General features: G+C 39.3%; 1 protein-coding gene across 2 annotated transcripts in view; it reads right to left on the reverse strand.

Annotated features, from left to right (window-relative positions):
• LOC128020982 (neurofibromin) overlaps positions 1–13,795 on the reverse strand; it is a 55,536-nt gene that overhangs the window by 2,247 nt on the left and 39,494 nt on the right. For both annotated transcript variants that reach the window (XM_052607825.1, XM_052607824.1), the window contains 21 exons: positions 9,871–10,303; positions 9,440–9,780; positions 9,136–9,338; positions 8,799–8,992; positions 8,321–8,461; positions 7,204–7,483; positions 6,908–7,122; positions 5,843–5,904; positions 5,579–5,720; positions 5,308–5,409; positions 5,073–5,213; positions 4,628–4,754; positions 4,411–4,542; positions 4,163–4,298; positions 3,903–4,060; positions 3,350–3,472; positions 3,158–3,276; positions 2,835–2,935; positions 2,599–2,741; positions 1,190–1,236; positions 809–1,025 (listed from right to left, as the gene is read on the reverse strand). In XM_052607825.1, coding sequence (XP_052463785.1) covers positions 809–1,025; positions 1,190–1,236; positions 2,599–2,741; positions 2,835–2,935; positions 3,158–3,276; positions 3,350–3,472; positions 3,903–4,060; positions 4,163–4,298; positions 4,411–4,542; positions 4,628–4,754; positions 5,073–5,213; positions 5,308–5,409; positions 5,579–5,720; positions 5,843–5,904; positions 6,908–7,122; positions 7,204–7,483; positions 8,321–8,461; positions 8,799–8,992; positions 9,136–9,338; positions 9,440–9,780; positions 9,871–10,303 — 3,557 coding nt within the window. The remainder of the gene's footprint in view (positions 1–808; positions 1,026–1,189; positions 1,237–2,598; positions 2,742–2,834; positions 2,936–3,157; positions 3,277–3,349; positions 3,473–3,902; positions 4,061–4,162; positions 4,299–4,410; positions 4,543–4,627; positions 4,755–5,072; positions 5,214–5,307; positions 5,410–5,578; positions 5,721–5,842; positions 5,905–6,907; positions 7,123–7,203; positions 7,484–8,320; positions 8,462–8,798; positions 8,993–9,135; positions 9,339–9,439; positions 9,781–9,870; positions 10,304–13,795) is intronic.

The raw sequence follows: 13,795 nt of genomic DNA on the forward strand, positions 1-13,795 counted from the left end.
TGCGTTGAACACACTGTTCTGATGACGCAAGAGTTGCAACTATGGCAGCTGAGAAGGCCATTCTCTGTATTTTCTTTCTCATTTTTAGGAAAAGCACATAATTACCATTGTTTATTTATATACCAAATGTCATACACTTGCATTGAAGTTAAAAATATAAACAACTACATCATTTTGTTGATATCTTATATTTTTACAATAAAACTTACGACAAACATGTTTTCTAATATCCTCAGTTGTTGCGTATGCCGAGCTGCAACGAACACATTTGTACATTATTTTCCTTGAAGCCATTGTGCGAGTTCACTTTAATACCGCATGCTTTATAAACATGTTGCTGCTGATTGGACTGCAGTTCTGACACACCCACCAAACAAGAGAAAACGCATCTCAAACCCCGATGCACACCGTTTCCAGGAAACATGACGTTCAATCCGGAAACCGTAGCAAAACGTAACGCACCGTTTTGAACTTGAACATGACCCTGATGTTTATTTTATTGTTTCTATGGTATGTTTTATGTCTCTTCATGGTTTCATTTGTATTTTATGCCTTGTATGAGTTACGTATTTTATGTTTTCATTTATTCTGTATAGCACTTTGGTCCACTTTGGTTTTAAAGTGCTCTATAAATAAAGTTTGATTGATTGATTGATTGATTGATAGATGTAAGAAGTGACATAATCATGCTTGATCTGCAAAAAAACAGTTGCTGGAAAAACTCACAATTGTTACAGAGATAGTAAGAGTTAGAGGCAACTTAAAATAAATTTATATTTATATACTTATTTATGTCTTATATACGGACCTGGTGCATGCTGGGAGGTGGCCAGTGAGGTCATTGAATTGGAGAGGTTGAGGTTGGCAGTGATGCTGAGCTGGCTCTGGGCAGGTGGAGGGTACGGTGAGGTGGGCGTCCGCAGACCCTCCTCGCTTGTTTCCTCATCGATGCCGGGCAGATAGGTATCAATCAGTGCATCCAGAAACTTGACAATAAGCTCCGCATAGTCTGGGAACTGAGTTTGCTGTGGAACAGAGAACAACTCATGTTATAATCCGCAGCTATTATATAATCATATAATCTTTATCTTTTCATTAAATGTTCTAATTCTAAAACTGCAGTTAAGTAACTGATTATGATCCATGTTTTTCTCTGTTGCATTCTGAGAACAAATTCGGTGTCAAATACCTTAGAGAAAGGACCGGCAAACCTCCAGAGTCCATTAAACCCAAAAGCTGTAGAGGTAAGTGAAAAGTATGTAAAAATCTTCCAGTCACACACAATAACCACATTTTTAACCAATTTCACATCTTCTGATTGGACTCTCACATCCACTGATCCTGCATTGCTCAATCAGTGAAGTTAATGGCCTCGTTTACACTGCAGGTCTTGATGCCAAATCTGATCTGTTGCCTATATCCGATGTTTTTGACAGTCTGTTTACAATTGTGACCCATATCTGATTCATGTGTTTACACTTGCCATACCGTCTATAACATTGCGAATGTGTTATTGTCATGTACAGCCTCCACATGTGCTTCCTCATGAGAATAATGTGACTTGTGCTGACAAAACAAGTCAAAATGATTTATGATTTGATGAAATCGGGCAACCCATTTGAACTCATTGAAGTCACCCATTTGAAGTCGATATTGAAGTCTTATTATTAATTACTATATTAATAATCACAATACAGCTATTTTAATTGTATCTTTGCTATTATAAATAAGAATAGATGCCAAAAAAAAAAACTGTAAAAGTAGCCTAGAAAAAAAAAATGCATTACTGTTGTCATTTTATATCTAAACTATACGAAAATGTACGAAAAACAATCAAATGTAAAATTACTTAAGCATGTTCATTACAAATAAATTGATTATTAAAACCACAAAAGCAGTTCAATGAAGTGCAGCGAGTGATTTCCTCTTTTCTTTTATTGTTAGATTAACATTATGATAATGCTACAGACGTCACTGTAATGCATGGATCTAATATAATGTTACACATCAGATGTTTTCCCCCAAGCGTTTGCTTAAAACAGAGCAGATTATGTCTGCTTGAATTCTGAAATACTGTGATACTGTATATGTATTTATCAGGGTCACACACCGTCACCGGTATTTGCACAAACTTTGGATAACAGTCAGCGCAAGAAGCGGAGAAAATGTACTAAAAATTTTTTATACATTTTTTTTTTTTTTGGACTGTAGCTCAAAATAGCCTATGCAAATTTACACTCATTTTGATACACAGGTCACATATGATGTCATTAAACTGCGTAGAAGTACCAAATTGTCGCAGTTTTAATAACGTACAGAACACAATGCCTCATTTACATGACAGTCACATTGGCACGTATCTGATTTATATCGAATTTATTTCCATATATGAATGAGGCCTAAAACCAATCTCGAAATATCCGAATGCATGCATTTTTTTCCTGTTTACACTGTCATAGAACAGACCCGATCTGAATTGGGGCACATTTAACTGGCAGTGTAAAAGAGGCCTCTGACTCTGTTCAATCATCAAAGTTTAGACTCTGACAGCCGTTCTACAGAAATGTGCATGTGTGGTAGAGATGTGTTCCACTTTACTTTGCAGGTAGGACGTTTGGTACTGAGGTGGCGATTCTTCATGATAAACTACACTCTGCACAATTCCATGGACTGGATTTAAAAGATTTGGGTCCTGACACAGCGACAACAAAGTATTGATCTTTGAGTCCAGGAGGTTGTGACTGAAAGAAAAGTCAACATATAACAATGAGAGCCTCATTTCATCATTCTGTGTCAAATGTATTGAAGAGCAGATGAGCTGGAGTTGGACTTACACAACAGGAAAGACCTTTGGGAAGACAACACTGGCCTCCGCTAGAAACTCATACAGGATCCTCTGCTCAAATTCATCCGATGTGTTTTTCACTTGAGTGGCCTGAAAAATCATTGAACAAGACAGATGAGTCAAAATTCAGAGGATGGAGGTTTGGATCGTTGTTAAAAGAAATGGCATCTGGCGGGGGGTTTAAAGGAAATGGCAGAGGAACAGAAAATTAAAAATTAACAAATTTAAACTCTATGTGCAAACTCTCTGTGAATCTGTGAATGAGGAAGTGAAAAGAGAGACTTAATTCAGTCTGAGAAAGAAAGACATTACCAGCACAGTAAGAAGCAGTGCCTGGATTTTAGGATCTGTGAGAACTTCCTCATTAAGCAGGACATTGGACTCAGACACCGAGACCTTCCGCAGGTGGTGATGTGACATTCTTGGGGTTTCTTTCAACAGGAAACAAAAATGTATAAATGGATGCAAACATAGAGAATGAGTTCACTTCTTTGTGGCGCTCACCAATTTCATATTCGTTTTCAGCGACTCTTCTCATCTTGGGCGGAGTTGTGATACCCGATTCTATTTCAGGCCTCTTCGGTGCTTTGCTGTCTGATATCAGATGGTCAAAACTTTTTCTGGTGCCTAAGAGAAATATTTTAAGATCATTAAAACTAGGGTTGCATGATACTGGAGTTTTGCTAATATCCAATATGGTGATATTTTTCAGATCACATTGGCTGATAGCCAATTTATATACGATCAAATTAAATGCATCTGTCCAAAAAATATGAATCTAATCACCATTCAGGCAAAAGAATTTAAGAATGACCACACTGCTGATTTGATCTTATCGCTAGCACACCAAGAGCACATTTGTCTTATCTTCAAGGCATCAGCATACATTTTTTCAAATCGGCCAATGGCAGTTTATATTTTAAGTCTTTAACAGCTGATTCCGATAATATCGTGCATACCTAATTAAAACCACTAACACAAACTAATAGTGAAAAGCATTAAGTTTAGACAGAGTCTATATCTAGGACATTGTTTTCATAAAACAACATTGAGTTACCTAGAAGCTTCTTGGTGTTGACCTGGGAAGGTTGCCCCATGTCCAGGCTCATGGATTTGCGTGTTCGTGGGCTGATCTGCCCCACTATGGGGTACTGGGCCACCAAGTACCGTTCTGAGACGTTTGGGGATGCCCACATATGGCTTTCCTGCAGCATTCTGGATGACAGAGATCATGCTTTATGAACTGGGAAGTAAAAGGTTTGCGTTCATCAAAAGATGATAGTATAAAGTCACCCTAATCTGCTATCTAGGTGGTACCTGCAGCTAGGATCTTCATGATGTATGGAGAACGTATCCATTGGAACACTCTCCATGGTAACATCAGAGAGGAGCAACAACTTCCTATGTTTCAGGCTGCAGCGGCTACGAACTTCCTCTGACACTGGGAGGAGGGCTTTACAAATGCACATACACAAACGTTACTCAATAACCCTAAATAACCACGTAAAGACACAAACCAGAGAAGACAGAGGACAAAAAGGGGGAGATAGCAGTGGTTTCCTTACCTGCCAGATATGCAACGCTCTGTGTGTTCACCTCAAACTTATCACAGTTCAGGTGTTTTCCAACCAAAGCCAACAGCATGTGCAGGATCCGGATGGTGCGTGCCACTGTGGTGGGAGATGGGTGTCTGAACCCTGCCCAAAACAAACAGAAATGTGATAGTTTCCCAACAAACACACACAATGTTTAAATATTTTTTGCATTAGACCCACTCAATACCTTTCAACAGGTGCCCGACCAAAGCGAAATTAAAGTTGGAGTTGAAGTTGAGACCAACAAAATGGTCCATCTGTTTACAGTGCCATTCCAGTGGCTGACGAATCTCCATAAACACCTCCTCAGGACTCTGAGAGACAGACAAGACAGATACTTATGCCTTCACTAGTTCACGTTACATTTTTAAGCTCAAATATTCTGTGTAGTTGTGTCATTAGCATACTACAGTGTAAACTAAACGTCAACTTTCATATGAAGTACTTCAAATTATACACTGGTTACCGAAGACACTGTAGAATTGCCTTATTTGGAAGTGTATTTGTCACTTATGATTAATTTATTCTGTAACCGAAGCTGGCCAATAACCGGTGGTTTCCAAGTGGCGTGGGACTACATATGTTTGTGCATGTGCTACAATTTGACATATGAGAGAGTGTTATATTAGAACCTTGTCGTTGAAGACTCGCAGACTATCGAGTGTGTGTAGGTTTTGTTCCAGCAGGGCTGTTCCGGCTGAGTACAGATTCACCTCATCCAACTGCAGCACGGCCACAGCGACCCAGAATAGTGCTTTGTGCATTGGTGAGTCCTGAGTGACACCACATAGTTAAACAAGTCACACATTCTCACACACACACACACACACACATAGTCTTATCTAGAAGAACACTGTCATTTGATACCTTGTTGAGTAGAGGCTGTAGTTTAGTGAGGGCAATGACGGTTGCTTCGATCAGCACCTGGCTGTTATAGTTATCAGGACCCTTCAGGCAGCTCTCCAAACCCTAAGAAAAAAAAACAGAAAGCGACAGAAAAGATTACTGAAATTATCACACGAGACGATCAGAACATACAGCATTGCACATCAAAATGTACCACCTTCCAGAGCAGAGTAATTACAGTACACAATACAGCTGCTTCAAAGGAAAACTGACAGTGTAGAAAGGTTCTTACCCGGTCGATGCTGAGGAGAGGGCTGGCCTTGCTCAGGATCCGTATGATTTGTTTAATTTGAGTATGTGTGACCCGTTTACTTATGCAGCCAAATACCACGAGAGCCCGCGGCTGCAGGGACGGATTGTACTGAAATGCAAACCTGCACATTAAACACACACAAGTTCATTATGAATCTGACTTGAACATATACCAGGGAACTCAAACTTTAGTTTATTAGTAAATTATTTCAAAATTAATTTATACAGAGCAGAGTTCACATACTTCTGCGCCAGATCGGTCCACTGGTCCAGCCATTTACAACCTGGAATGTCCCTCATACATGCCTAAACACAAAGGGGAAAACCCAATTGAACCATTTAACACTTTTAAGCATGGCAAACAAAGAAATATATAGAGAAATGAAACAAACGGATGCATAACATTTGATCTTTATCTTAAGGTCTGAGTACAGGGGCGTTGCACAAGATCCCCCCCCCCCCCCCCCCCATGAACATATAAAGGTAAAATAAAATATATTCCAGACTTTTCAAGGGCTCTCTCTTCCTTTGGGGCCATGGTAATCAGTACTGGTTTTACCCCCAGTCCGACGCCCCTGTCTGAGTATAAAAAGCAAGCATTTAAATGAACTAAACCACCATTTTCTTGTGAACACAGATCAGTTACTACTAACAGAACTGCTAGCACTTTCTTGAAAGAACACTGCAAAACCAACTTAAAGGAGCATTGCGTAGGTTCTGAAATTTCTAACCGTTACTGACACCAGTGGCCGTTAGAGGAACTGCAGCCAGTCTCATGCTCGTTCTCAGTGCGCACGCTCTTTTTTTTTTTATTTACTTAAGAGGAGTGTCCGTGGGTGTCTGAATTGTGCTGGAGGCTGGTCGCTTCTTTCCATCCGCAGAGTCCATTTGAAAACACTATTTTCAAATGTAAGCCGCTGCTTACTATAATGGCTGGCGTGCCGTACGGTTGTAAGCCCAAGTAGACAAGAACGCGCATGAAGTCACACTTTGTGAATTTTCGCACAAATTCGGGCCCGACTCCTCCACACACAATTGAGCCTATAAGCTGATAGAGGCAACCGTGGTGGACAGTCGAGGTGTCATTGTTTTTTTTACATCATGGTGGGCTCATACATGTACAACTGAAAACTCTATCTTAAAGATTATTTTTAAGTAAAAACCTCCACATAGCTCCTTTAAGGCATCACGTGAACAATAAGTACAAAATGCTGGTCAAAGCAACACAAATCTGATATTAAATAGCTATATAATAGCTTTTTCACTTACTGCTTTACCACACCGCACCTGATTATGAAGTATACCATACCTCCATGATCTCCAGCAATGCCTCTGTAACCGTCTCCAGGGATGACAGCGCAAAGGTCTCTCTCTCATAAGAGCCGGGAGAAAACGAACGATCCCTGTAGCTGGAACGAAAGGCGATGACCGCAGCCGATTTGACCTTGCTGATGCCGAACAGCAGGTAGAACTTTGGCAGGGAGAACTCTGTGAGACTTAGACGCAACACCTGCTTGGTCTCCTCTGCACAACAGAAGAACAAGAAACTTCAGTCATCAATAAATCACTGGTCCATGAAAACATCTATCAAAAATGTCAGCTTACCACTGAAACTCAGCTGGGAGCATGTGCACAGGGAGTGGATGATGTTGATAACCAGGCCATGTGTTGATGCCCGCAGGGAAAGAGGCCCAGTGGCCACCAGCAGGGTCACAACATGGAAGAGGTAGGGCAGGTGGGCGGCTACATCCAGAGAGTTGTTGAAGGACAGCATGAGCATGTACCTGGCCAGGATAGCGATATCATCCCACATCAGGTGCTGCTCCAGTGTCGGTGTGGGTGATAGACACGTCTTATCAATGATTTTACACATCCGAATGATCACCTGTGGATCAGCATGAAGGCAAATTTAGATGAGAGAATTCCAGCATTGTTGTGGTAAACTAACATTTTTTAAATAACAAACTATTACAAATCTGTTTCAGTAAATTAAATAAAGTTCACATAAAACTAAATATAGAATGGTGAATATAACATATTTAACATTATATAAATATAAGTTGAAAAACCTAAACTTTGAAATGCTTCCTTGGCAACTTACTCAAATAAGTTGAAGTACTAAAACTGTTATAAAAAATTACAAAATCATGAAATTATTAGACATTTCATTAATAAGAAATCTGAAAATAGAAATATAAAAAACTTAAATATTATAGAAAATAAACAATACTAAAATATATAAGAAAGTATATATATAAATAAAATAAAAATATATATATAATAAAATGTATAAATAATACTAAAATAACAATACATAAAGGAATATAAAAAAAAAAAATCCTGTTTCCCATTAACATTAGAACAGCTTTTAGGATTGTTCTGCTTGGAAATTAAGAATTTGTTTGAAATAATTTTTCAATGTTAAAATTTGTATTGTTCACAAAACCCAGCTGAGCATAATGAACCATCCAAAAGCCCATGACCTGAGCACCATCACTATCTCTCATGACAGAGAGACACAGAAACAGACAAGGTGGTTAAAGATCATAAGAACAACAGCGATAGAGAAAGAAACCAACCAAACCACAAAGTGCTTATATAATTAGAGCTGTTGTTACAGAATCACATCATGTAACATCCTTTGTGTTCTTAAAATTGGGACCTCAGCCTGTTCCATACAAAATGTGTGTGTGTGCATGTGTGTGTGTGTGTGTGTGCATACCTTGCTAGACACCAGTTTGACATTCCCAGAGGCCAAAGCCACTGCTGTGTCTGCCATCACTTCAGCTTTGATGGATCCGAGACCTCCTGTTGCACTGGTTTTAATAAAACTGTCCAGAACTACATCAAGTAGATCTGTTATCTGCATACACAGGAAGTGGCCATCATCTCACCATATACATGCTCTCTAAAGTGTAAGTACATATCTTTAAGGAAGTGAGTGCTACATGAATATGACTAGGGAACGGCAAAAAGCAATGCAGAACTTGTGTTAATCGTGAAAATGTGTTATTCACATATTTATTTTGCAGTTCCTCATAAGCCTTTACACACCTCCTGCAATACCCCAAATCAGAGGCGTTCCGCACGTTTGTCACATAAGTTAAGTCACCTTTATTTATATAGTGCTTTATACAATGCAGATTGTATCAAAGCAGCTTTACCGTGCAAAATGCATAAATACATTTCAGTTCCGTTACCTGTCCCAGGCTTCCCCAGATCTTGGCCTGAATGGATGGATACATCTGCTTTTCGTTGATTGTCATGGTAATGAGTTTGTCCAGAATGGCAGTGACTCGTTGACGCCTGGCATCGTCGCTGTGCTTGCAGAAGCGTACCAGGTTCAGCAGCCAGGGAGTCATGTACTCCAAACACAGGTGCTTTAGTTCTATACCTGCATTTACAGAGGAAAGTTATTGGTTACCAGAACACTTCTTAACTCCATATATAAAACGGAGAATGCAAGTAATGATCTGAAATGGCTGGAGGATCTCAAGGGTCTTTTGAGTTTAATTGAGGGTTTAATGGGACACTAACTGGACTTGCTGAAGCCAGAGATACACTCTTCCAGGAACTCCAGGGTCAGGTGAGGCTCATTAGCTGCTAGAGTCTTGCTAATGGACACGATGAAGAGGGTATTATTGGCAGGGATGCAGAGGCCGGAGGTCTCCAGCAGTTGGCCTTCAATCTTCAAGTTAAAGGTGCATGTTAAGGCACACAGGAGGTTGTAAGCTGCAGACCTATAAAACAAAAAAAGGAAAAAATATTCAAGAATGTATACACTGGTAAACATCTAACCACTGTTGATTTAAATATGTTTTGTTTTAGGATAACTGATCACCTTAAACTGGGGTCACAGCTGCCCAGGTTGAGGAGAGCGATATTGAGAAGGGTCCCCGGGACATCTTTGGGCCTAATTTTGGTGTGCTGGGGAATGGAGTCAGGCTGAGAGAGTTCCCAACGTGTACGGATGTGGATAATCGAGTGAACTATGCTCTCACACTCCTGGTGCATGAAGGTTAACGGCGTGCCCTGGTTAGCTATGGTCAGTGTGAACTGATTTTCATCCACTAGGCAGATCTCCTCGATCTCTGAAGCATAGTAGATGTCATTGAGGAAGACAGACTGACCTAAGACTCGTGTTCGTTCGGCTGAGGTCACCTGCACTGCTGTACTGCCCACCTGGAGGACAGACAGAATCAAACATATTGAGACAAATCAAAAAAAGTGAAACCAAGCTTTAAGAAGAGGTATTCATCTTTCTTCACACACCTTAATGGACACTTTGGTGTCTTTGTGGGCCAGTTTTAGGGCATTATGAAAGACCTTCAGGTCTTCTTCCAGTGCAAGAGTAGCTGCCGGAAGCTTCTGTTGCTCTGGTTCCACATACTCAGCCAGCCGTGCGGGCGAGTCAATGAACAGTAATTTCTTACTGCCCTTGAGGCCCGTCAGCAGTCTCTCATGGTATTTGGTGTATTCTCGTACCCAAGTGTTACAGTTATAGATGTAGATGGCAGCCACATTCTCATAAGCAAATCCTGGAAATACAACAAACCATTTGGAGAGGAAGTCGGTCTTGAAGCGGCTGCTCGGACCAGCATGCGTCAAGTCCACTACTAGCTCGTAGGGCTTGGCGTAGTACGGTTTGAGGGTGAGAAGGACGTGGTATATGAGTAAGTCCCCATTAATCTGTCCTGTCTTGAATCTGTGAAGGAGAGGAAAACAGATAAAATGGAAACAATGGCCTGCAAACCCACCGAATACTGTTATTATTAGGCTCCTGATAACTATAAAAAGACAAATGCTTGACAAAGCCATTAGTGATAGGAAGTTTGGATCATTTTACCGACTCGGACCTTTGGGTATCGTTCAGCGAAATGAATAAATCTTTTTGAGTCATTTTGTTCATTTTACTAAATATAATTAAAATCTTACGTGCCACAAGGATGCGCGGTTTAAATATGTATTGAGTTTTGATTTGAAATAAAACAGCGCATCCTTGTGTCACGGAGGACCCAGACGAGCATACGCAGCATGATGATATGGAGTGAATTATTGAATAAAGTCGTTATTTTTTGTTTTCTTCGCTTACAGTGTTTCAATTTAGGGTGGAGTATCCCTTGAATGAACGACTCGAAAAACCCAAAGACTCATGAGATGAACTAATTAACTCTCTTTCCGGCTCAGACTCCATTGTCTGAAACCGGTGAGCTACTAGTACCAGTACAGAACCTATAGAATTTTGCGTATGAGCAACTGAACAAATCACTCTCCAAAACAACTTGTTCTTCCCAAGTCACATTTAAGATTCATTCAAAATGAACGAATTGTTCAAGAACGACCCATCACTAAAAGCCATCCATTCGAATTTCCAATCGTCATAAAAGCTTAAAGGTTATAAAAAGAGACTAAATGTCAATACAGGCTGAAATCATGGATGAATACCCCATGAAATGCACTTGATTATGCTTTACAAAATGTAAAATGTGCTGTCTAATGAGGTCTTTGCACATATTCCTAGCCTTAAATATGACAAAAACACACAATGACTTTAGCCACACATCGGTTTATGTGCATGCCTAATATAAGAGGGCAAACAGAAGTGAAAGAACAGACAGGAAACTCATCGCTGGTTAATGAGTGTTTGCACTTTAAAATTACCACTTCTGCTCAAATCTACAGTGTGCATACAGCCACGCAGAGCCATTCCAGCCTCTTCAGATAACAGAACAGAACATCAGAACAAACTAGTAACAGACCGAAAAGGTAAGAAGCCATTTATTTTTGTTACATATTTTATTTTGTTATTATTTTAAGCTACTCAATTTTATTTCAGCAATTTAATAAAAAAAGTGGCAAAGGTATATAAATTGTGATAAATAGTATATAAATTAAGGAACATAAAATTATATATAATTACTAATATACTAAGTTTCATGCACACTGTGGATATATTAAAAATGAAAGAAAATGTAATATATTGCATTAAATTAATCTGCTGTACATGAAGAACTAAGCAAGAAAAAAGAATCCAACGATAAACATTCAAAAATAAAATTTCAAACACACACACACACACACACATACAAACAGTATCAGGGCTCCAAACAAAACAAAAAAAGTAAGAGTAAGGAGCCATTAGCTCCTATAAGAAAAAAGCTTAGGCAACAAATTTTTTAGGTGCCACAGAATAAACGTGGTTTATTTCATTATTTTTATTATTATAATTTATTTATTTTACATTTTAACTTTTCAATCATAGTGTCATGTGTTTATGTCTCATCTTTTCTCAACTTTATCAGCATTTAAATCCATCTTGTAGATGACCTGGGAACTAGGCCCGTGCGATTAATCGAAATCGCGATTTTAGTCTGCACGATTTCTAATTCGCTTTATAGCAAGATTTTCCGTGGCCCTGACCTCACGCAATATGTCAACTGAGCCAATCAGGATGCAGCGTGCCTAAGTGGAGCGCGAGAACAGAGCAGACTATGCATATGCCTAACTCCAGGTTCACAGTCTGTTTGTGATGCGTAGCTTTTTTTTTTTCGAGCCCATGTTAATGGAACAACGTTCACACTGCACGCAGTAAAAAGATGAGAACAGAAAAGATTATAAATAGAAAGGTGCGAAAAGATTTAGTATCTTGTGCATAAGCACAGAGAAAGTTGTGAGTGCACATGACAGGTTGAGCGAGAGGAGACACGTTGTAAGGCAGCATATATCTGAGCCTTATACAGTCTATGATCTGAGCATGCGCATCAGAAAACACTTTTTAAAAGATTTTCATTTGGTATAAATTGTATCTTAATTTTGATCAAATGTTATCAATCAATTGCCCGTATTTAATAGATAAGAAGCAAATATATAGCCAAGCAGACAATGTAATAAGGTGCCAGCACGATCACTTGCATTGCATGTGAACTAAAGTCAGCTTGTGCCTCACAGATTTGAGAAATATAGGTTATATATTACAGAAAGCTTGAAATGTTTTCTTTTAAATGAAAATATTCAAACCAAAATAAATGGGCTACTCTCTGATGATGTAATACATATGAAATGTGCATTTCTTTCTGGCGTTCATGGCGAGTCTGCATTGTCAACTTCATCTTTGCAGTGACACAGAAAACACCAGTTTATTACTAAACAATAAAGTTACTCCTGGCATATTTTCAAACCAGCAGGCCATTCTGGGTTGAGCGAGACCCCACGGAATGAGCGAGCGGATCGGGATATTCTGAAAAGTGCTCTCCGTTCAAGAGCTCTGATTGGAACAAACCCGAGCCTCAATGTCTGCTGACCTTGCAGAAACATACAAATAGACATAGCCAGACTAGACTATTTTAGTACAAATTATGAGCTTACTGACGATTTGGTATAATTTTTGACAAAATTATAATATATATTATATTTTTTTTGCCTAGTTAGTTTTGCCTACATTCCTAGGGCCCAATGACGCTACGATGAGCATTTACTGCTTTTTAAAAATGCAGGCCGAGTTGCGGGCGGGTTAGTTGAAAACGTCGGTCGGGTGCGGGTTACTAATACATTGACCTAAGCATCACTGGTGCAAGTGGATAGATTCGCGCTTGCACATTATTTTAATGTGCTTTCGTGTTGCAATAATGCAATCTCATTGCTGCTTCTGAACCGCGTACACATAACTTACTGTATACGCACTGCAGATTGAGTATGGGTGACCCTTGGGTAATAAATAAATCAGAATCAGAATCAGAATCAGAATCAGAATGAGCTTTTTTGCCAGGTATGTTTACACATACGAGGAATTTGTTTTCGTGACAGAAGCTCCACAGTACAACAGAATGACAGCGACAGAACATAAAACACATAATAAAAGAATAAAAAATACAAATATGTAGACAGTGAATGACAATATACAAATGACAATTGTAGGCAGGTATATTACAAAGTGAAGTTATGTATGTACATATATATTGTGTGCAAAATTTAAGTGTATACTAAGTATGTGTGTTAGATAAATAAAGTGTGTGTGTATATAAATATAAAGTGTAGTGTGTTCGCCATTATTGTCAGCTGTTCATAAGATGGATTGCCTGAGGGAAGAAACTGGTCCTATGTCTGGTCGTTCTAGTGCTCAGTGCTCTGTAGCGTCGCCCAGATGGCAACAGTTCAAAGAGGGAGTGTGCTGGATGTGAGGGGTCCAGAGTGATTTTGA

The sequence above is a fragment of the Carassius gibelio genome, chromosome A10 (assembly GCF_023724105.1).
Source record: "Carassius gibelio isolate Cgi1373 ecotype wild population from Czech Republic chromosome A10, carGib1.2-hapl.c, whole genome shotgun sequence".
Lineage (NCBI taxonomy): Eukaryota > Metazoa > Chordata > Actinopteri > Cypriniformes > Cyprinidae > Carassius > Carassius gibelio.